The sequence below is a fragment of the Saccoglossus kowalevskii genome, chromosome 15 (assembly GCF_978046115.1).
Source record: "Saccoglossus kowalevskii chromosome 15, keSacKowa6.1, whole genome shotgun sequence".
Lineage (NCBI taxonomy): Eukaryota > Metazoa > Hemichordata > Enteropneusta > Harrimaniidae > Saccoglossus > Saccoglossus kowalevskii.
Genome location: NC_140655.1, coordinates 20,736,543 through 20,762,431, shown reverse-complemented (window position 1 = coordinate 20,762,431; position 25,889 = coordinate 20,736,543). Strand labels below are relative to the sequence as shown.

Here is a 25,889-nt window from a genome sequence, read left to right as displayed (position 1 = left end):
GACCATTACATTAATTGTTCAAACGCACCAAGAAGACAACTTGAAGATCACAGCAGAATGAGACAAGATATTGGAAACTTTCCACATACAGATTTTTGGCGCTTTGCTGGGTACATTGTTTTTAAATTACTCACTTTGACGATATACCCGAGTATACTTTTCCCGTTAAATCTCCGCTATGATCTACAAGAAAGTACGCATATCTGTACGGACAATCACCTACGATGAGAAAAATATATCAACACTGAGGGCGCAATTACTTGCTATCATTTGCCTCCAATTCAAGTATTTATTGCCCGACTGATATCAAAAGCATAAACAGCATAGATTAATCACTGTAGTTAAACACTTTTCTTATTATGTCTATTTACCCAATGACCCAAATTTGCTTATTTTTATTTAATATCATGTCTTTGCACTTTACATACAGGTTTAATGGTATTTAAAACTTGATATTTTGCTACAAATTCAGTCTATTTGTTTGAACATTATATTTTTCATTTTTTGAGAGAAATGACCAATTAAATTTTAAATTTTTAGTAGTTGCAGCAAACCGTATTTTTTTTATTTTTTTTCCAATGAGTGTTCAGAAAAAAAAAAACATGTTTTTTTTTTTTCAAATATCGATAGATTTTAGGCTTAAATGGTAACAAATTTCTTTTGATTTAAGGTTATGTTTAATAAAAAAAAAATGTCTCTTGTATTATGGGGATTTTATTTATGTCGTAATTTAGGCCTTCCAGAATACCTTTCCTATGAGGGGCGCACTTATCTGGGTTAGAGCCAATTGAATAGTGTTTAGACAGGAAGAATCACAGTGACTCAGTTTGTTTTAGTTTTGAAGTTCAAGTTGACGACCTTAACAAGATCAAATTATTTAGATGTATGATGTATTCATTGCGCATTCACTTATTGGCCACAGTGCAGTGCGGTGCGGCAGTGACGTCATTGTAAAATTCCACAATATGTATTGAAACATGGCTTCGACACAGCCAGTCCCACTCCAAGTCGCCCAGCTTTGGCCAATCCATGGCATCAGTTGCAAACCACACAACTAACAAACATGTCACATATGTTCGTCAGAGGGCGCAATCTATCTAGTAAACTGAGAATGAGATTGTCAAATGAATTCTGGAACAAGATAATTGTAAATATTGAAGCTTGAAACCAAGATTGTTTTTTTTCTTGTAAAAACTTTTTGTCTTTGCCTGGGAGTGGTTCACAATTCTAAACGCACAGAAGCCAATAATCATAATACTACACTACTTGCACTGTATTCACTGTCAGAAGCGTATACACACAAATGACGTAAATTACAAAGATGTGTATAGAAATCACATTTCACTTACGAGAAAACTATAAAGACAATTTTTGCTTCTGTTACAGATGTGCTTCTAATAGAACAATACAAATAGGAACAAAGAATTCTACTTTCAAGAGGTAGAGGTGGTGAATTCTGTCACGTGTGAAAAAATTATTTTACATGCATACCATCATGGCAGCATTATCGAACCACAGACCTTTAACAAAAATTGTACTTTTAAGGTCTACGAACGAAAATAGCGCAAAGGTACGAATGACACTTTAATTTCAGGTTTATTCAGCATATATTTTACATTCATTTATCCATGGATGTTTTTCTTTTCTGTCTTAAAACAAACTATACATTCATTATTCAAATTATTGTCTTTATACATAAATGCAATTACTTAATCTTAACCAGTTTATTGAACGATACTTTCTGGAGGATTTGTTACCAAATATGAGCAATAATTTACAATATTTTATAGAAATTTTTAACATTGTCAATTTTTAACTGTTTTTATTGTGTTTTTTTCGCAATTTATGAAAAAATAAAAAATTGTCATTGATAATTCATACGCTCTGAAAAAGTTCCAGGATGTGCAACCCCAAAAAGTACCAGGATGTGTGACCCCAGAAAGTACCAGGATGTGTGACCTTAATGGTGTGTATGACCTATTTTGAACATTTCTTACAGTAAAAAATATTTACAGCACAGTTATACTTGGCATTCGAGTGTAAAAAGAAGTAAAACATTAGTAAAAATTTCACACTGCTTGCATTTTGGTTTTGGAACATGTAGACTGTCATGGCAACATCATTGACTTTGCTATGTTAAAAATCAGTCCGATTTCAATAACTCGTAATCATGGACAACAAACACCATCATACTTGCAGTCTATACGATTCAGTTCATAGTTGCATTGAATTAGGCCTTATAAAATAAAAATTGTCTATTAAAGCGGGGGAGTTGTCACTTGCGTATGCGTCACATGGCCATAGCGTGTCATTGTTTACAAACAAGTGTTTACCCTTGTATTTGAGTTTTTGGCGTTGTCATCATAGCTTGGGACTCTATTCCTGCGGAAACAGGAATTTTGGGCCAAAATAAAATTTAAAAAAATCAAGTTGAGTCACTTTGGCGACTGCTGCCCTTGAATTCCTTTGTTTTTTTTACATTTATTTTATATTTATTTTGTTCACAAATAATCTGTGAGTGTTAGCGTCATATCGACCCAGAGACCTTTTTTTTACCAGAACTGTTTACGAAAACTAATCACCACAATATGATTGAGGATGTTTACCAATACTGCTATATGAGAGTATTTTTTAATAAAATATTCATAATCATACATGTACAGATTGCAATATGGGTTTAGTAGGATTGAACTAGAAACAGGAAGTGCATGCATACTTTATCGCTAGATATGCTAAGCTATTGTGCTAAATCAAGGCTAGATTTGGTTTATATCAGAAATACACTATTTTTATTTAGCCTTACAAGAAATTTATAATTCATTCACATATATCTAGGCGTAAAACAATTCAAAGAAATTAAATGAAATAATTTCTAATGCTGCTCCCACCACTGCATATGTCTGTATAGATCAAACACCATAGTGTCCGGGGCAAGCTCTAAAGGAACTGAGAGTTTAGCTGGCTTACACCAATGTGCCGTTTCTTCTTGTAGATCAGGAGTGAAAAATTCAAGGATATCTGGAGCTGCAGGTTCTGCTTCCTAGAGAGATAGAATATGACGGATATTCTAGTTATTCATTTATTTAAGAAAAACACAATTATTTTGAGGAGATTTTTTGATGTACATTGGGATATTTTTACATAAAATTGAATGTTTTATTCCAAAATTTAGCCTGGTAGGACTACAGAAAATTTTACATACTTGCCTTGGTCTTACTTTACATTCGTAATGTTATGATTCCAATGAAAGGTAAAAAAGGATAAAACACTTACTGTGGGCACAACATTTTTGAATACCCCAGTTAGCTTATTGTCTTACTACTTTGCTACAACTGGTTGATTTCAAAATACAGACATAACATCTGGGTTTAAAAATCATTCAGCAAAGTTGATGTTGAAGATGCATCGAAGGCGAGGCAATCAGGGAACTGATTGGCTGACCAGAGGTATTGAGAAATGTTTCTCCCACAGTAATGGTTTACTACAATGCCAAGCATTAGAAACAATGTGTCCCATGTGATGAATACAAATCATGTAAATTATTTTCTTGTGACGCACATGAATCCATCATCTTCACAGGGGGAATCAAAGGCAATTGGTTCATTAGTTCACCTTGCTTGGTGGCCTTTTAGATCTCTATATTATACCGACTGGGGGTATACTCATTTTATAAGATTTGGCCTTGAAATTGAGTGCCCTCAAGTTTTTGGAGCTCAAACCCTCCCAACCCACGGGTTATACATTTTGCCTACCGTAAAATTTAGGCCTTACTTTTTGAACATTACAATCTTTCCTGATGCCTGAAGAGTCTAATTTAGGGTTTTCAATGTCACTGATGCCTACTCAATAATATGATGTTTATTGAGGCTAGCGTGAATGGGTGAACTTTGTTTTGACAATAAGCTGTTACATGCATCACTGAAAAAGTGTTAAGTTCTTCTTCAATGCTCTTTCTTTTGAAAACAGCTAATTTCCTGATTGAAAAAAAATGATGTAGTCAATGCCAAAAAATTGTACTACAACATCGGTAACATTCCCTTTTTGTGTTTGAATGAGGTCACTGAACTTTCATTAACATATTTAGATGTGCTACGGTAATTTGAAAAAGTTGGCAACATCCATTCTGATTGGTTAATTAGCAACTTGTATTGAAAAAAACTTGGCAGATAATGTATCGTATCGAGCGTTTGCAAGTGATCGAAAATATGCTCTTGCGATGATATAAAGTTGAATTTGACTTGCATTTCATGACAATCCAACAAATTCCTTTTTTATACGTTATTATAGTCACTACTGAGTAGTAATCTCAACAATTGCAACACTTCAAAAACAAGTTATACACTTGTGAAACAGTATGACCAAATTGCGCTACCGACACAGTGATCATTTTTACTACCCCGGTAGTACGGTAGATGTACAAATATAAGCAATGCATTTCTGTGGTTTTATTTGAAATTTTTTTTTAGACTAAACTTTTCGTTACCAACAAAATTAAAACCGATGCACATTTTTGTCATGTAAAAATACCAACATTTTTTTGGCTGTACTTTTTCAACATTTCGTGACATCTAACTTAGAACCAAATTGAGACCTTTCACACTTCCCCCGACACCTAAATTAGAGTGACGTCTAAATTAGAGATTTTACAGTACATACCTTGGGTTTCTTATCTGGTCTGATCTTGACCTTTGACATCTTTTCCTCTATCACATGACTCACTGTTTCTTCAATGGGTACATCTACACTAATAAGACCTGAAAGATAAAAACAATACTAGTATGTCAGAGGTCATGTGACTATTTTTACGTGTGCAGCAAGAGCTCCTGTAATTGACTTGTTCAAATTACATGGCTTGAACTTGAAAATTACTTCGGTGCTCTTGAAAAAATATAGATTTCCTCTGAACTATGTCTATATGCTATAAATAAAATTTTGCCTAGGAAAATGGGTGGCTTTTTAACTCTGAACTTCAAGCCCTGCAGCTATATACAGGATAATGTATATTTTTGTTTGGTGTACTTCTCCACACATATTCCAAAGACAAATCTATGCTACAATAAACCAATCAGCCACTAATATCATGTTATGAGCAAGAGTGACACAAGGCTTGTTTTGGTCCCTCACATAGAGTTGCATTCTCTCTCGTCACCAAATATCATGGTTACACAGATGGATGAAAACAGTGAATGTGATAACAGGCGAAAATGGAGCACTACTTTAAGAGAGAAATAAAACTTGTGGCTCTCACTCTTGATGCAATCCTAGTAGACATTTGTGTTTTAACGTGATTAAATTAATTAATTTGTACATGTACATGTATGTGTATAATCAAGTTAAAAAGAATTATTATACATCTGTCACCGTAACACCATAAGTTACAGCGTGCCGCAATTTTGCGGTACTTTACGGAGTATTTTCATCCTACCATATAAGGAAATATGAATTCCAAATATGGAATGATTACATGCTTGAGCGTCCTCTAATAATAAAAACAAACATAGCCGCGATCAGGGTTTGACCAGACTCCACACAAAGAAGTTTGCGATTCTGTTCTAAACTTTTTTGATTTCGGGATTCTAATGATGTATCCTTGAAAAGAAAACATGTACATGTATAATAATAAGTTGTGAGTCGGTCGATACTCCAGCTGTACTGTATTTGTGCATACTTTGAGGTATCCTCGTAATAACCTCATATTATTTCCAGATCACATACAAAAGATACTTTATTACATGTAATTATATGAGCTGCATGTTTTCTGATATTTTTCAGTCTATGTGCACCAAATGAATAAACACACTGTGATTTGTTATGTCACAAGAAGTTATAATAACTGCATGTAAATAGTCTATAATTTTTCAGCTGTCTGTTTTTTAGATGATTTTTTCACTGTACACACATAACCAATATTGATGGATGTCAGCTTGTCAGATCCTGACAGAATACTGACTAGGTGCACTGCGACACCTTCTTACCTGAGTATTTCTTTTCACGGACTGGAACATTGACGGTCTCTGCGACTCGCTCACTCAGGGCATGATGCGTCTCCTCGGAATACTGTAATACTTTCATGACAGCACTCTGCGGATCAAACCTATTTTCTTTCAACGTTTGGAGTTGCTGTCCCAGTGCTACAGTAGAATGATATACCGGTTTGGTGAGCTCACATTCACGATCGTCAGTCGTGATTCGGTTCCCGAGATACTGTTTGTTTTCCTTCAAAGCGATGCTACTTTGACTCGGTTCCTTTTTACTGACTACCGACTTCGCGGTTAAAGGTCTGACGTCAATGTCAACACCACGATAGTGACTGCATTTCCTTAATTGCTTAGAGTTGCCATTCGATAGCCCGGGTTCATGCACTGGATCGGCAGCTTGAAACTTATGAACTGTCGGTTTCCCAGGCGAGATCGAGACTTTCTTAACTGGACGCTCTGGCGATAAACACAGATCAGGGTCGCCCATGACATTTGTCGGGGCTGGAGCGCACTGAATAGGGGTCGGTATATGCTGAGTTGGCAGTGGTTGGGGGTCAGAGTCTTCTTGGTCTTGCACCAACGGAATCACAAAGTCATGCAATAAAAGATGTTTTTCGTAACTTGACACAACACCATGACCTTTAGCCTCTCTGTTTACCACTGGTGGGTAGATGGATTTCTCTGTTTGGAAACAGCTAGCATGGGAAGACATGGTAACAGAATGATGTGTTATGACCTTCAGATGACCTCCAGACTATCAATCTACAAAGAAAATATAAACTGTTAAATATTAGGCCGCTTTTAGAATTCATTTGCAAGTGTTTATTGGAGGTGTGTCAATTCTAATGAGGGATGTTAATCACTTACATAGCCTACGTTTACAGAAATCACTACTACTACCCATAGGCATTAAGGTGTATAACTAGCCAGTCCCACTAAGCACAGACCTTACATGTACATAGACATTCCGTAAAGACACTTGTGGCAAGAATAAAAATAATAAATTTGAGATGATGCATCACTGTGTGTGGCAAAAACCTGATGACCGACTATAGCCACTTGTAATGCAAAATAAAACTGCTATATGCCGACTAGTGTACATTTCCTAATGTGCACAAAGTGGTTAGACAAGAAAAGTTGAAAACTAAATAGCGTGACTACGATTTAGTAGTCACATTAAAAAATTTATTTTAGAGAAAACAAAAATACCCGGTAGTCACAACTTAGCTTATCTAGGGGCCTTCACGTGGGCACTCAGTTACAGCATAAATTTGTCATTTTCATAAACAACAAGAAGCTAGTTTTATGCAACAAAACAATGTTTTATAAAAATAAGCCAAGAACAAGATGGCGGCGTATATTTTCTGTTGACGTTGAAAAATGATGATTTGATCGACCCTAGTGGGAAATCTTCTGTAATTTTGCTTCCAGTTAAGGTATTTGGGATAGTTTGATGTATCGACCTGCTTATTTTTTAGCTGCAAAGCTGAATGTCTCTTAAATTACAACATACAGCCCTTCACATAGTGTTCAATCCCTCGTCTATGCGACTTCTTAGGACTGTGGAGGCCGAATGATCAGCGATAGGAGGCCAACCAACAGGACTGTACTTAGGGCTATCCCAATATAAACATCACCCCTATGTCACAGCAGTGTGTCAACGTCTTGAACTGACTTCATTGGATAATCATGATTGATGTGTTTATGTGATCATAAAATGTGTATGCAATGTTCACAATATATTAGTAAAGATTGAAATTGTTCACCGAGACAACTTTTGTGAATCGTTTTAATAGAATGAATATCTTATTCCATCATAAAAGTTGGGACTTACTCAAATAACCACACGTCCCAACATGAACGAGACCGTTGACACAATACTATTACCGTGCCAACGTGTTCAAAATTTTGAAAAAAAAATACTGTGGCACTATTTGTCACATATACAATGTTTTACAGATTCGTGAACACGCCGTGTCACCGGTATACGGCAAACATGTAGCTGGTCTTAAAATGTATTTAGTGAATAATTGTAAAAGTGTGCCGCCGATTCACCGCGTTCTGGACTGACTTAGATCGAGTCAGTACAGATCATCTGAGGTACGCTGAAATACCTACTTAGAAATAACACTAGACACCAAAAGTGTCGTTCATACCTTAATCTCTGATCTACGATTCCTATTCGTGGTGACTAACGCGTCGCGTATTCACAGCAAGCTGACATCCAAACAGAAAGACGGTCATGATTTCAAGGCAGCCGCCATTTTATCGCAAGGGTTCACGGATCGGTCACGTGATGCTCGACCTAATGGTGACATCCTCAATGAACTTTTGCTTCCCAAGCAATAATAAAAACTTCTTTCCCACATGTTACGACTTCACATGAAAACAAATTTATGAGATAACCAAAATACAAATACTTTAAATTTGAAGTTATATATTTCAGGTTCAATCAATTTGTCAACAGTGGGCGCTATACAGTGGCGACCAGACACATGGTTATTGTAGGCCTTATTAACGGACTTGGGGGAGGGAGGACTAGGCTGGCAGAAGAGTTGTTACACATCATACGCTTTAACGATGAACCAAAACTGCAGAATGGGTAAATCAGCCACAGTGAAAGTCATGTAAAATCAGCGTATTTATGTCAAATAAGTAGAAATACCTAATTACTTGATTTGATTTCACTGAATTGAAATAACAATTTGCTGTATTGCGTAATAATTTGTAAATCCACAACACTAAGACACAACGCAGTCCCTTGTTTTATTTCGCTATATTTGTCGATAAGTAAAATTGTCAGCAGACATATTTACACTGGTTTTGATCAAATTGATCAGCATTAATAATAAATTTATTTATAATACTGTAGGCCTCCGTCCTCAAGGTATACTCATTGCAATTACATAACATTTAACAGAGGACAATGTCATTTTACAGTGACTGAAAAAGAACAAGAAAATATGAAAAGAACATGAAATGTCAGACCAAAATAATTGTATTACGTTTTTTTTTTGTGGCGAGAAAAATAAATTTAGATATATTACGCAAGATTACTGCATTTTGTAATTGTAATAGCGATATAAATTTTTCGGGTGAGGGAAGTGTATAATAATAAGGATGTATTTAGATCTCAACTCTTGGTAAAAACGGACAGATAATGCAAAAATGGTACTCGTCCTCTACACAATTGGTATTACATAAAATACAAACTCTTTCTGTGCGTGTATTATGGAATTTTCTATCAGTTTCAATACGTAGACAATGGGCAGAAATTCTTAGGCGACACAATGCTTCCCTGTAACAGTCTTTTTGGACTGTTTTATAAGGAACTATAGACACAGTGAAGTAAGACCTATGCCAGATTTCCGGCTCAGAGTACAGATTAGCTTTAAATAAAAATGGTCTTATGAATATTTTAAATTCAATAATGTTTTGTGCCAGTTTAAGCGGGAGGGTCGTCACCTGCGCACGGGCGGGAATTGAGTCCCAAGCGACGATAACAACACACGCTAGAAAACGCAAAGGCTCATGGGTAACGCTTGTCTGTATGACACGCTATGGCCATCTGACGCATGCGCAGGTGACGGCTCCCCCGTTTTAACTGGTAATATTTTTATAATTGTATTAAAAGCTTGATTTTTTTTATATTTTACGTTAGCATAAATAGTTTAACAACATTCTTTAAAAAAAACAAAGTAAAATATTTTTTGAATGCATTGTGGCGCTGAAACTCGGCACATTTATATGTACAGGATATGGCAGAGTGTCTGATTTGACTTTCAGACGGCGTGTCGACTCGTAATCGTACAACAGCTTCGATAATGTAGAAAAATATGAGAATTTCTACTGGAGGAATGTTGGGCCTTATTTTCTCCGCGAATTAATTTCCGAGGTTCTATATCTTCTTAGATAGAGGGATAACCAAAGTGGAAATTTTCAAAGCAAAAGTGAGTTGATAGTTTTTCGGAACAGTGTCTTGTCTGCTACGGTCATTGAAGTGCGCTCTCAGTTCTAATGTGTTCAAAACTGGCTAATATTTTGAGAAAATTATATAAAAACAGCTGGGCTAATCACCTGATCAGATGGTGAAATTGATATCTCGGATCATCACTAGAATGTCAGTATTTTTGGCAATTTTTTGCAATTTACATGTGCTTCAATGGAAGGTTTAATACAGGTGTGTAACCTTAAATGGGAGACTGTCACGGTGGATGGGATGACCTGGTTTACTAGATCTCTTTCTAGCTAATAATGCATGATGGGTGTTATGTCTATGTGTTTTTTTTGCACATTTTGAATAATCTTGTAAATGTTTCATAAATAATTCCAGTCTTTACAATTTACCCACAAACAAAGTTTAAAATTAGATAGATGGTTCTAGTAATATAGATATAGTTTGATGACGCGTCATTACGCCCTTTTCACAGATTAAATTCAAAATAAAAAAAAATATTCAAATTTGATCATTATTATTATTCATCAACACTCGTGTGACAAATTAAATACATTATACATTCGATTTTTGCGCAAACAATGTGTAATTTTGTTCCCGCATTGTATACATCGCGTGGAACCCGTAATTTGTATGTATTACTTGAATGTGAAATATTTTGTTCTAAAATAGAACACACCCAACAAGCAGTATGATGTATTGCGCTGTTTTGTTATGATAAAGGCGAGAAATCACACTTTCGTAAAAGTCGGGCAATTGTTTCAAGAGCGACCCGACATAAGACCAATAATACTATGAATTACTTTCGATTGATCATAACCACGTGCACATAGTACTGTTATATGCACCGTGATGTTGTTTTATCATGAAATAAAACAGTTGGGTTTGCTGCACACAACATGGTAACTACACATATAACGAATTACGGAAATACGCTTGGACATTGAATTGATGATACGTACCATAAAAACGGAGGGTAATATGTATTGTAATATTTATTATATTGACAATAAGGCGTTACACGTTACACTACAGTTTTATTTATGTTATATCAAAGACAATAGGAAGAGAGGAACATGCAACTGCGTCAAACTTATAAAAGGTCGTTTATCCCTTGCAACGTCTCTTGGTGGGATGGAGATGCCACCATATACAAACTATTGTCTATGAGATTACATTTCAGTCGTAAATGACCGCCGAAATCTCGCTGGGAGCGAGAGTCACGTAACTTTTTTTGTCTCTCAAATTGTGTTCCAGTCTCATCAGCCATCGTGTCCGCTGCACCCATGATCTTTGTAAACGATATTAGAGAAGCAAATCGAGACCTCAGTGTGTTTTTTTCCGTTCAAGGTATAATAAAAAACAGTAGTGTTACGACCATATATACTGTGAAACCATTGAATCGTCAGTTCTTTGTTTTATCCTTGCGTGGGGAGTTTCACTGTAACATAAACAACGATCTCCAGTATAATTTTTTTACAGAACATAAAATAGACAGTGTTGGATATTATAACGCGCTATTTGTCAAAGAAAGTTATGGACGAGTGAAGTTAAGCCCAGGCACTATTTCATTCCTGTTCGATAGCAGTAACTTACCCCATATCTCGGAGCAGAGCAGACCGCCACTTTCGCAGAAGAAGGATTCAAGTTCACTGAACTTCTTGTCAAAAAGAAAACAAGTCTCAACGTCTCCTAACGCCTGGTGAGGAATAACGAAAAAATTTCGTTTTGAAAGAGTTAATGGAAGCTTCTAATCTATGGGATTTCATCAAATAATCATGGCACATTATTGCTCTTGTGTTTACTGTTATGTATTTTAAGTAAATAATTTTGCTGTGTTATCAAAGTCATACTATGAGTACATTTACAACGGAAACAATTAACCAGTAAACAAACAAATCTATTAAATATATTGGTCCATCGCATACACGTATGTACTCCATAAAGTAGATTTCAGTTTCCGAATGTACTACTCATTTCACCGAAATAGAAAATGACGCAGAGCCATGCGATTCGGGACTAGGCGTCTCCAATTATTATCATTGTGAGTTTTATGAATTTTATGGATTTGCCATCTTAGACATTTAGGCATCACTTTTAAAATTCTTCGTGTAAATATAGTTTGTGTCAAAAAATTATAATTGGACTCCGTACGTTTATATTATGTGGACTGAAATGGTACACTTCTAACAAACTACTTTGCTTTTTCATCAAATACTTACAATTTTTTGAATTCAGTTTTAGTTGTAATATTTGTGCTAAATGTCCCACGAGTGTTGACACTTACAACCAGTGTAAAAGTAATATTTAATATTTGAATATATTGAGTAATATTTGAATATGCAATGAAAGTTCCCCCAAAGAAACAGTGATCTGCGTGCATTTAACAATATGTTTTACACATATATTCAACCCAAGATATTGCCAAGACACATAACATGTACCTTAGTAAACATCATTGTTTCACAAGTACTGGCACTATAGCACATTTCAGCACAATCTTCCTCTAAGCCAGTGCCAGATGACGATCTAATATCGACATACGGTGGTGTCTTTTCTACGTGGATCACATACTGACCACCTTTGTGCCACATTCCGTCAATGGTTCTGTGAATACCTGAAAGCAGTGAAGAAGGTTGACTTCAACGTAAATATGAATTGTTGGGGGTATGAAAGTATCTCGAAATCACAAGACGTATCCACAATACAAATAAGTATCAAAGTTGTCAGCTGTCAAATGGTTTTGTTAGTCGCGCATATACTTGAATAGATACATTTTTAGCTAAAAATTTGACAATTTCAGCTAAATAATGTCGCAGTACGCGAAGAATTTTTCCAACTCTGACGAAAAATCGGTTATTTTCAAAAAGTACTATGACAAGTGAGTGTATTATAAGTGAAACATGAACTGCGCATGCACAAAAGAAAAAATAGACGACAGGGAGGCGAGCGAAGGTGCTGGAAACACATTTAAACGACGGTGGATTCTCCTAGAATAATTTGTTTTCAAATAATTCCAAGTAAGAAAAAATACAACTTACTGCAAGGGAAATATGTATTAAACAGTGCCAACAAGAATTCTATTCAGATATTATTCAATACCGAACATATATAATTGATTGTAGCTACAACATGACATGTCATCTTTATAGAGGAATAGCCATAGTGGCACAACTCACCAGACGCAGACTTCATGAGAAGAAACACCACACAGACGGCTAATTCCAACCTCTTCATTTCAAGTGGTATACAAAAGTTTTACTGACTGTTCTAATCACTTATTACCTACCTTTGTGAGTAGAACAATTGCAGTTGTCCTGGGCTTTATATGGTGTGCAATTGTTCTTAAATTAATTTTGTCAATGTGAGATAATTGAATATGTGAATGAGGATTCAAGTAATTTCCGGTCAAACAATCTTTTTTTTTTAATAATGTTACTATATGAGGAATTATGAACATGGTATAAATCAACAGGTATACCGTTATATAAGTGATTTCATTACTATACAATCAAACAATACTACCTAAGCCTTTATTATTTCTGTTGCATAAATCCCCGGGAGGATTATGTATTTAAACAGTTAAACATATCGCAATATTATTCCAGCAGTCGAACTTTTCACGGAAGACAAAATCTACAGATAGATGTTATATACATTTAATTCATTTGCTTGACCAATTTCCTCGATAATTAATTACTCAAGGCCAATTTCCGTGGTTATAATAAGCTCAATTTTCTGTAACATGAAGACCTTGTAATAATTGGGTCAAACCGAAAATTACTAATTGTGGGTGGTATGTCTATTTTTACCCTATACGTCACAAGGTGTTGTTAGACGGGAAATTGTATGAACGTGAACAATGATGCAGTGGCAATTGAGAGTTAATTTACATACAGCAATTGATCGACTAAAGTTACAGCATGTAGATGTCAGGAAGATTGGAATTAGTTGAGAATATATAGTAAGGTATCCTTATCAAAATATTGCCAACATTACTGTTCAGCCCTGTGAGTGATTTTACTCATTTTCTATATATGCTTAAATTAATCCCTAATAGCAGGTTACTTCTTCTGCTTTGTAAAACAATCATTCAATTCATTCTTAAAATCAAGTTAACAACATGCACTGGAATCCTTTTTAGATTCATACTATGGCTGAATATTATCAAAATAAACATATAAATATAAATAAAATACACATATGTTGTATCCTGAAGTTGTATAACAGAAAGGAACCCACCTACGCACTTATAAAATGACCATTTTTTCATAATGAACATGTGGGTTTATACAGTTACTTTCTAAGTTCTGTTATTGAAAGTGTATTGTAAAAACTTTTGCTGACAGATGTTTGGTCAGTATTAAATGTTGGAAATTTGTTTAATGTCAGTCAAATTTGACACAGTAGTCCATTTAGTTAGATGCAGTCTGTACAAACAAGCCTTACTGATTGCCCCCTCCCCGTGTGTGAGAGCATCGGTCCATCCGTAGACAGCCATATCTCACATATGGTTGGACTGATTCAAACTTCAGGCATACATCATACATTATATTGGACAGATGTACATAATTTGTTGCATGATCCGATTGAAGATGGTCATTACTATTCCGGAACTTGTTTTCAGTTGTGTATGGACGATTGTGGTTTAAACTTGGTAGTACATTGAACACAATGGTTATTGAGTTCAAAGTGGCCGACAACTGACCATTAATATTTAAATAATGCATCTTTGTAATGTCTGGTCCTATCACATTCGAACATCATATTAGAGAAAAGCACATGCATATTAGTCACTATCAAATCCAAACTGGGTGACTAGAGGCCATCTTGTTCAAATAACTGTAGTTACAAAGAACCATATCTCATACATGTCAGGTGATATTATGAGTATCGGCTTAGTAATCATACCTATAATACAAACAGGGACTGTTCATGTTACATTCTATAAGTGAGCTTGAGAATACCACAGTTTATGTGATATTTAGGGACATGAATTTTATTATTAAATATATCCTGCATCTGTCTAATTTTATTATATATATAGTTTAAAACTTTGATATTAATTGTAATTATAATTTTTTTGTCAATATAATGTTTCTAATCCATGTTGCATATAACTTACATTCATTAATTTCCATAGTAATTAGCTACATAGATGATCTAGGGTAACGTGCAAACCTGATTAGTTTCTAGTTGTAATCTGTGCATATTAATTACCTGATTTGCATATTGATCAGCAAATTTTAGGTTTTCTGAAATATTTCAACCACTCATCAGATTATAGGTATTCTGGTATAAGCCACTGAAACCCGTGCATATTAATTACCTACTTTTATATAAACGTGTGACCTTATTAACATGCATAACTGTAATACCACAAGCACGGTTTGGGATAATAACATACAACTATTTTTATAATGGAGGCGTTTGACAGGCAATGTGACTAACGTATAAGATGACCATATATGATTATGTGACCTAATCAATATGCACAATTGTCATGTATAAAGTACTGCTGCAGATGACCTGCAACCATTGCTATAAAGAAGGCCTTTGACAATGTGACTAACAAAACACATGTTCATATATGGACATGTTAATATGCTCTGTTGCAGTCAGAGATATGCATTCAGTACAATATTGAAGGCATGGGACAAGATATAAGACTAAATTATCTAACAATATGTGTAACCTGATTAATATGCTTAACTGTAATATATTATACACTGTAAACCAGTGCTATAATGAAGGCATCGCAGAGCGATATGACTACATATGTGACCTGTATGCATAACTGTAATACTTTATGTACTGGAGCAGATAGTGGCATGCAACTAACACCACAGGTGAGTTATCATAGATTGCCAATTGCCATTTGGAACTACCCTGATCACTGCTTGCAGTTATATTTTGAAAAGCCAGATTTTCTCTATGAGAATGACAAATGCCTATGGTTGAAGTCTATGGTCAAAATATCACATATTTGAATAATTTTGCATACAAGAAATGAATAATAATCATAAGGTATTGTGAATTTTAACTAATATATCTGTAAATGTATTGAGGAAACACAGATAAAGTAAATTTAGTGACCAAGAGACTTTTCAAATCACCGAACTTCACCTAACTAATGACAGATTCTTGAAAATTGGTGCATAAGACATGCTTGGGCAGAATTTGTTTAAAGGAGATGCACATGATGACATACAGATGCACGTTCATTTATTGACATATTTAATGATCGTAAAGTCTTTTTAGCCCGAGACACGAGACAGTTCAAATCTTCCACCACAGACTGACATAAATGTACAATCGGAAATTAACGAAATCAACTCTAAATTATTATCACTTTGTTAACGGGAACAATGTGTCTTTGTCTATAATGATTCTACAAATTTCAAATTACATCTCAGCGTTAAGGGCATAGATGCAAAGAAAATGCTAGACAACGCTGACTTAATCCAGACTTTTACTGTATGTACTGTACAGTATGTGGCAAGTCATCATCTAGTATGTGTTTTATCGGAATTATCAAAAATGCTGGAAAGACACGTTTTCATTTTTTTATCCGATTATTTGATTCATGCTAACCTGACGCCCAGTCAGGATTTTTGTTGCGCTGACCCACATCAGTGGTAAACTTTTGCACAACTTTCGAAAACAGCTAATATTTTTGATTTAAAAAAAAAAATAATGTCATTTTCCCATCAAAATCAAAGCCAAAAAATCGTACTACAACAACGGAAAATCTCTACCGTGTTGCGTTTGCCATGAAGTCGCTGTACTGACATTATCATATTTTAATGAGGTATGGTAATTTAAACACGTTGGCACAATCCATCATTTCGATTGGTTAATTGGCGACTTGACTTATCAGGTCAAAAAACACAATTTCAGGCCATCTCGTGTATTGAAAAACATGGCGGATATCGTATCGTATCGGGCGTTTACATGCAACCGAAATCATTCGTTTACGATGAAACTAAGTTGAATTCTACTTACATTTCATAAAAATTCAACAAATTTATTTTTTATACGTTATTACATGGAGCTAGAAAGGGAGCTCCATGGTTATTATAATCACTATTGAGTAATAATCAACAGTTGCCATACTTCGAAAACTGTAAGTTATTCACTTGTGAAACTATCATGACCGGATTGTGCCACTGTGATCACTTGCTACTCTTAAGCAATGCATTCGCGTTTGTTTTTATTTTTACTTCTTTTAGAATATACTTTACGTTACCAACAAAACTAAAAAAATAATGCATATTACAATAAATATACTGAGTATTTTTGTTCATCTTGTGAATTGTATTTTTTGAATTGTCTGTGATTTCGTGACGCTTATCTTAGAACAAAACTAAGACCTTTCACATTTCCCTGACGCCTAAATTAGAGTGACGCCAAAACAAGAGAGTTTACGGTACTCAGGCTCGAATGAGTAGGGTCCTAACCCGAATTCCAGAAAACTCCCCCGGAGACTGTAAGACACTGCCCAAAGAAACTTCTCAACAAGTAACTTATTGGATCTTAATATGTATATTTATATGGTTCGGTAAGCATAAAGAACCCCCAAAAAGATAACACTTAAGATGGGAATCTGTTGCATTCATTTACTCACTGAAACTCTTTTCAGCAAAAAGTGGTGTAACCTGGTAACATGTAGATGTGTTCCATAGAATTATGGGATAGTATAGTCGGATATTTATAATTTATAATAAAACGCCCCCAAACCCCATTATATTTTAGATAAAAATAATATCATTTATATTTAAACTGCCTTCAATATTTTGTTGAATGTGACTTTTATAGTAACTTGCTGGTACTCGACGCCTGCACAGTACCTTGCTAGCACTCGCCACCTCTACAGACATTTACAGTACACTACTGCTGGAACTCACCACTTCTCATGCCATTTAAATGACCTTGCTGTCACTGGCCACCTCCACCGACATTCACAGTATTTTGCTAGCAATCGCCACCTCCACCGACTATTTATGGTACATTGCTGGCACTTGCCACGTCATAGGTAATAACGGAGACAATTAAAGACAAGACAAATTGCCTTTAATTGTATTTGTTGCAGTGTTTTATGTCATTGATTTATTAAATGTGTTCACAACAATGACTTGATATACGTCGTAGAGGATAATAAAGTGGTGTAATTGCGCTGAAGCTGTATTTGTTGGCATGAATTTTGTACAATCTGATTAAAATAAGATCCTAGTTTGTTTTTGTTTTTAAATCTGTGTTTTAAGACCTTTTGGTAATCGCGAAAGCCCACATGTGACGATAGTTAACAAAATACCGAATCACAAGTACGTAACAAAAAACATTAAAAAAATAATACAATTTAAATAGTAAAAGTCAAAAAAATATATAAAAATACATGCCGTACAATACATCAGATTTGTATCAGATTGGAATTTTGTATTGATCTCATCACAGTATTTATAGTACAGTATTTTGACATTAGTAATAATCTAAACATAATACATTATTTCAAATAAATGTAAAAACGGGTTGAACACAATATTGTCATTAATGTTCCAGTTTAAAAGTACCAACAATTTTACAGTTTCAAACGTTCTTGCAACGTGGAGTTTCAAAAGCGCCAAACGTGGAAGCGCTAATATTGCAAAGTCGGATTTCTCGTCTTGGAGTTCGCGTACATAACTTCCTCCTGTTTCTGGAGGAGCTCTTTTATTGCACGACACTCAAAAAGGCGGCGACGCGAACGCGCTTCATGCTGGATGATACGTGTGGGGGGATCGTTGTAGTCAACACTGATTTGTGAGATGATATATCACAACCATGAAGTCATAAGCAACTGGATACAAATTAACCATTTGAGATACTCACAGCAGAATATCTTTATTACTGGAACAGTACTACATCGAGTTTACAACTAGCTAAGAACAGAGTTACAGGAACAGCAATAAGCATAGTATACTGACACTTGCTTGGGTCCAGTCTAACACAAGGTGCTAAAAGGGGCTTATTTAAGGCATGGTCAGTAATCCAAAAGATAAACTTTCCTAATCCTGTACTAAGACAATGATTGGCTGAAAGATAATCCCTTTAACTGACCAATAATGTAATCATCAATTAGAAATGGCATGTTTCTTTGCCATAGAGTTCAATGTTAAGTTGAGGTAAACACACTAGTAAAACATGTTGAAATGCACATAACTTCTAACTAACATTACAATGCTTAATCAAGTAAATTCATTAAGAAAGACAGTAATTCGACAATACATATAAAACAAGAATGAATAAAATCAAGCAAGAATAAGTATCATTTTTAGACATTTAAATGCTACAAACTAACACAAACCTAAATTATGTCAGAGTAAGCCAGCGATATATTCCCGGCCAAACAACGAAAACATCTCGACGATTGCGCATGTTTTAGTTACTTTAACTTAGTTAACATGACATTGAGATTGTAATGGCTTATACAATAATAAATGATGATGTCATCATGTCATGCCTCGTTTTCGAGGTGAGAGTTCAGGGTTCAATTTACAACAATAATAACAATGATGTGTTCATGTATAAGAGTCACAATAATGTTCAATTAAACAAGATTGTTATTTATCAATCTCTGCACAAGTTCCTTTGCTTTCACAGCAGACTTTCTCACTGGTCGTCTGGTAGTGGTTTGCGTTGCGTCTGGGTTTTGTATGGTTGAACTCATTCCGGTAGGTTCCGTTTCTGTCTGAACTGAATTGGAGGTTTCTGCATTTAATTCCAGTGGATATAGACGGGATATTGGTCTGTTTGTCGTTCCCCGACGAGTGAGTATTTTGACTGAGTGCACTATACCATCCAGACGTGGTAACAGCTTAGTAACCTTGGCCATGTGCCAATGTACACGTTTTCTCACATTGTCATGAATTAATACAATGTCTCCGATTTCCACAACGTTATGTTTCACACCTTTGATGGAGTGTAAATGTCTCTCGCGTAGAGAAGTGAGATATTCCAATGACCAGCATTTCCAGAATGCATCTCGGAGAGAAGAGATATATTGATATCGATGAATGGATGACTGTGTATCATTCAAGATAGCATCGCTGTCAACTGGTGTCATTGGAGGGAGGCTTCGAATAGGACGGCCGTTGAGGAGGTGTGATGGAGTTAGAGGTGTCAGTTCGTCACTGCTTGTTGATAAGTGGGTCAATGGATGGTCGTTCAGTGAGGCTTTATCCATAATGTTGCCGATGTTAGGTGAAGTTTCTTGTGTCACATTAGGATTAGAATTAGTGTTCATTTCATTGATTGGAGTTGATTGGTGATGCAATCCATTCATCGGTTCGAGCTGTTCATCAATAGACTTCATAGTGGTGAGGTGAAAAGTTTGCACTTGTGAACTTTGTTGTTTCCCAGTGAGCATAGGTCCCGAAAGTAGATAGCCAAAAGATGACTCAACTGCTACCGGGCCATTGCCACGAATGATTTTGTCACCAACAAAATCCCAATACCTATCTACACCAATGAGAATGTCTATTGTTATCGTAGGTTCATTGGAAACTGGGTGCGCTAAGGGTAGTTTTCGAAGATATTGTAGTTTTCTTACATTATGGCTGACATTGTTCGTTAAGTTATCCGAGATTTCATCAATGTATAGCAAGTCAATCGGAGCACATGAACCATCTCGTTTCAGCAAGTTGACAGTGGTTAGGGGTATGGTTTTGAATGCGGTGCGTGGGTTACTGAATGACTTGAGATTCAGTTCTTCAGTTGAGTGAATTTTCGCATCAATGGACTTGGCGAAATGGCTTGTGATGAAACTACGGTCTGCGCCTTCATCAAAAAGAATCATAGCCAGAGCTTGTTTCCCATTGTAGGAGGTAGGGATTTTCGCAGTTTTCAACAGCATCTTACGATGTGTAAGGTCGGGTTTTCCAGAGTATTGTCCGTCTTTGGATGAATGATTATGCTTGGTAGAATCTGGTGAGGTGTGGGAGAAATTAATGCTCACTGCAGCCCTGGAATCAGAGTAAGCCAGCGATAATACGTAATTCACAACTGCTGTTTCAGTGAAATGCGCTCGCAACATTACAAATTACTGTAAAATGGCACTAGCCAGACCACCTCATTACCTACTGTAATTTTGTTTACCTACAAATATATTGAAAACTATATTATTAAGCAATAAAACAAATTGTTTGGGATATTCAAACAATACAAAGCAAAGGTTTCACCTATAAACGTGTTTTATAAAAGATTGTTACAGCTGATCATCAGCTTTCCTTTAATGAATTATTTGATAGTGATTGGCTCAATGGCGGAACATTATCTACGCCGGTAATGCGCGCGCATGCCTTCACATATATTCAAAATGAGGCGCTAGCTGATTGGATAATGTTAACTATCTCATTAATATCAATTAGAAATATATTTTTACAAAAATGTTATAATGACCACAAGAGTGTACCTTTCATTGACTGTATATATATATGTTTATATATTATGGAATACGTTGTGTGATATAACGGTACTTGAGTAAAATTTTGCAATTGACACATTAAAACTGGGGAAATCACTTTCTGTTTACGTATATAGGCCAAAAAGAAATAATAAACATTGTATTCACAAGAAACAATTTACAAAAACTCAACTTCAATAATATTACTGACTTCAGTGAAAGACAAATATATTATATGAACATCAAATTATCATAAAATGTTTATTCAAGTATGGTGGCAAATTACATTCACGTATTTCTTACGTTAAACATTCAACAGCATGGGAAAGTACGGTATCTTCATGTACGGTACAGCATGGCTATTTATGATATTTACTTTTTTTTCAAAAGTGACTCTCCTGTTTCGTCCCCGGTATATTGTTCTAAATAGTATCCTCTGGGTCTTATGTTTTAGTCTATCTTCCACGCTTGAAGGCACGTATAAATGATTTGATTTTAATTGAGTCACCACGGTATGATAGTATTTTTTGATGAAAACCACAAACTTGTTGTGGTCGATAAGAAACTATGTAGTCATCTCATTTTGTTGTTGCATTGTGACTGAGAAATCCTGCTCACGTGAACATTGACCAATAGTGCTGCTAGATCCAGAATTACTATCATACTCCGCAGTTTTTAATTTTAATTGAAATGATATTTCAGTTTGATCACCACATGTTTGATACTGTAATTACCAATAATAACGTCTGAGTTACGTTTGCGCCATGTCCCATCGTTGTACTTGAAGCGTGGTTGAAGTGAAGGTTTGAGAATCCAATGAGTGAGCGAAAGTCGTCATATATTGTATATTATGTATCTGTAAGTTTGAGGTTTCCTGTTTGGCCGAGTCTAGACAGACATATACTATGAAGAAATACGCTACGAAACCAGATGTTAAACTTTATTACGAACAACTAAATCAATGCTTGATACGAATGGTGGAAATGAACAAATTACCCAATAACACCTCTGTTCTGAGTTGCATTAGTATATGTTCAATGCATCGTAAGATACCACAACGGAAAACTAAAAATATTTGCTTATTAAGCATGCACATTTTAATGGGGAAAAAAAGGATCAGGAAAAGAAATATATGTTTGAATAAATTTCAAAGATACAGAGAAACAAGTTTCCCACACTTAGAAATGTTCAGTCAATGGCGACAGACACCTTTGAAGGGGTATAATGAATCTAATGATCGAGATTGCACACGTGCCTCATCGTGTAAACGTATGCATGATGTCACTATAGTAACGGTATTATTGAGCTGTGTATTTAAAACAGTTAATTTGTTCAGAAGTGGGCGTAGTGACAGTTTCAATCGAGACATACCCCGTTCCGTTTTATTTCCAGGATATGCACCAGTATGGATAGACTGGCAAAATCGGGACTTCTTTTTTGTTTTACAAAAATAAATAATTAATTGTTCTTTTAGTCCTTTTAGCGTTAACTAACCTGACCGCTAAAGAAATCCCGACTGGGCATTTGACTGCTATTAATTATTCATGATGTCATTGATTATTGGGTGTGTGAAAGTAAACATGACCTTTTAAAGGTTGATTCGATTCGATCGCAGAGTTGAATACTTTAACTTTCTAAGTGCGAAAGCGATACTTTCGTCCATGTTTACTGAAAACAAGTCGATTTAAATGTCCAATGTATATAAGTAGTCTTTCAAAATTACCGGGACCTCAGAAGTCAAAGGTCACGTACATTAACATGGATAATATATGATGTATACAGCTGCACTCTGATTAGTTGTCAATGCTAGTCAACAACTTTTAATAATCACCGGAGTGATTCCGCTCCGGTTTTCACTCCAACGCAAGGGGTCGCCTACAGATGCGTCCAGTCGGGATTTCTTTCGCAGTCACGCTAGTTTTCGCGATCACGTTAAAAAGGCTAAATTGACAATTAATTATATACATTTTTTTTTATAAAACAAAAAAGAAGTCCCGACTTTACCAGACTACAGTATGGACACACACCTGTTGTATACAACGCTTGGACTACAACCAGGCATTTCAGTTGGAGCACTAAACTAACTATAATTATATTATTACTCAACTGGAAACACAGTCGAAAATATAAGGAAGCGAACACAAGAGGGCATAAACACAATTCGTAAAACACGATAATCACACATAGTGGCGTAACAACTTCAGTTTACATAAAAAATGAACAAACGACGAATAAAAGAGACTAAAAGAGAAACGGCTGAACAGTACTCACAATCAAATAAAGTCCATGAATTAATCTTCAAGTGTCCTGGAAGTTGGCTTGACCTCTATTGGGGTATTTCTAATCAGAGATGTTGGAGTTGTGTCAGTAGGAGATAACAATCTTGGGTTGAATGTAGGAGAGGCAGTGTCTTGTGACTCTGTTGCTAAAGAGTCCAAGTTGATTACTGCAGAACTTTCAGATGTTGTGCCATGGGCTATCAACACCAATCACTAAGTAGCGATCTTGGGCACTTGAATTATTTCGGTCGCAATATAAATAGACAAGATGTATTGATGGTCTTGCCTTTAGGAGCGTTAAGTCGTTGATATCACCTTGGCTTGTTGATTAGTCAAACGTTTCATGCATTCGTCTATAAACAGTTTATAGTCACTGAGAGGAAGTTGACAATTAGTAAATTAGTCTTTTTGGTTCACATCTCGTATGCCGATAAACCTCTTGAATGGATGCGATAATCAACGTGCATAATCGCGAAGGAGATGGATAGTGGTGTAATAGTTGCACATAGTGGACCCTGGCGAAGTAACTCAGCCCCAACTTCTTGTGTTGCTCTATCTACAACAAGGATTCTGTTGCGAATCTTGATGCATCCGATCTCTTATTCAGATAGTACTTTCAAAGAAGGCTGTCATTAGATAGGTGTGGTTAACTACATATAGGCCATCTTTAGCAATAGTAACTGTATTAAGTTAGCATTTTACATTCTTAATTTAGTTAACACACATTCCTATTCCACCGAAGGAACTTGACCGTCTTAAACCAGCGCATTCTGACTAGACAGTTTGCCATGCTGCATTTGTTTCTCGAAGATATGTCTTCAACGGATGTGCCCATGACGAAATCTTCCACTCGTTCTACAAATGAGTATATCTGACATGTTGGGATGGTACATCTGTGGCATTGCGACTGGAAACTTTTGAAGGAATATCCTTGCCTGCCAGGTGACGTACATTGGCACATTGACCAACAGAAGAAGGAAGGTTGTGGGCTTGCTGAAATCTCGCGTTGACAAAGTTTGTTATATGTCTGCACTCATGCCTTTCTGTTGGCATGAACACATGGTTTGTGATGAATAATGTATGGGCCTAATTGCCTTGTGGCAATGGCGATAGAAAATGCTTCAACTTCACATGGGAGCCATATTGCCTGACGTTCTCTAAGCTTGGCACTGAAGAAGCCTGAGAGGTGCAGCTTGTCATCATGTGAAACGTACATGGTGGGCACTACACTGTTTTTTACCGGCCGCGTCAGAAAAAATCCATATCTGATCTGTGGAGTGTGATTGTTTGATTTGACAATAACGCTGCCTGAGAAACACAAGAGGAAGCTCATCTGACCAGTAAATTTTATCTTGCAAATGACGTCCAATTGTTTCTGTGGGGGAACAATAGCTGCACCACCCTGGTAAAACTTCAGCTTGGCATGTATATGCACCTATAAATGAACGTAGGTTGCATACCATTTCTAGATGAGTACATGACAAGAATGTAGAAATACGGTGAAATACAACTTGCATGATTGGTTCTCTGTTCCACACCCAACCAAGAATTGTGACAGTCATTGACGGTTAGTTTGCACAGAAGACGTTTTTCAATTCATACAGAAGTCCTTGATATTATTCGCACCACAGAACAGACCATCTGTGAGTTAGACAATGTTAGCATCCTCAAGAAGGTCACCAAATAAGCGATACATTAATTCTTCCAATGCTGTTTTAGATCCTGGCATTCCCATGGCTGAACGCACACAGACACGGACACCTTTGCATGAAGTTGCTACAGTATTTTTGTGAATCGTGCAAAAGGGTAATCTGGTAGAAAGCTTTTGTGAGATCGATGGTAATGATATAAGTACTTGTCGATGTCTGGCATGAGGCTTGCTGTAGCGGCCAACAACTGCAAAGGTGAGGTGACAAAGGTGGAATTTACCATTTGGCTTTTTAACTTAGAATGAGTGGTTCAGATATCCCAGCATTGAGGTATTCGATCCTTGCGCTGTGGGTTAAACGGGACCTATGTTGACAGCTGACGAGGAAATGATCGTTAGGTCGAACACCTTGCTTACATAATGGGCATGGGCAATTTTTGGATATCTTGCAGGGTTTGGTTAGCTGTTTGTTTTTATTTGTCATATTTTATGTGATTTAATCATAATATATTTCAACATTAAAGAGCAAGTTAGCAATGCAACCACCTACACGAGTCAATTCATCTCACTGCATGTTACAGTATTAGGT

General features: G+C 35.9%; 2 protein-coding genes across 2 annotated transcripts; both read right to left on the bottom strand.

Moving 5' to 3' along the window:
* Positions 1 to 2,761: 2,761 nt before the first annotated feature.
* Positions 2,762 to 8,253, bottom strand: LOC100367885 (uncharacterized). The gene is made up of 4 exons (XM_002736912.4): positions 8,135 to 8,253; positions 5,976 to 6,740; positions 4,657 to 4,754; positions 2,762 to 3,040 (listed from the first exon to the last, which is right to left on the bottom strand). Exons 2-4 carry the CDS (start codon positions 6,688 to 6,690, stop codon positions 2,873 to 2,875), a joined length of 981 nt encoding a protein of 326 aa, XP_002736958.1. The 5' UTR covers positions 6,691 to 6,740; positions 8,135 to 8,253; the 3' UTR covers positions 2,762 to 2,872.
* Positions 8,254 to 10,950: 2,697 nt separating this feature from the next.
* On the bottom strand, positions 10,951 to 13,232 carry LOC102805658 (uncharacterized). Its single transcript, XM_006819146.2, has 4 exons — positions 13,113 to 13,232; positions 12,378 to 12,550; positions 11,530 to 11,632; positions 10,951 to 11,374 (listed from the first exon to the last, which is right to left on the bottom strand). The coding sequence occupies exons 1-4, from the start codon at positions 13,168 to 13,170 to the stop codon at positions 11,352 to 11,354; spliced, it is 357 nt and encodes a 118-aa protein (XP_006819209.1). The 5' UTR covers positions 13,171 to 13,232; the 3' UTR covers positions 10,951 to 11,351.
* Positions 13,233 to 25,889: the final 12,657 nt, after the last annotated feature.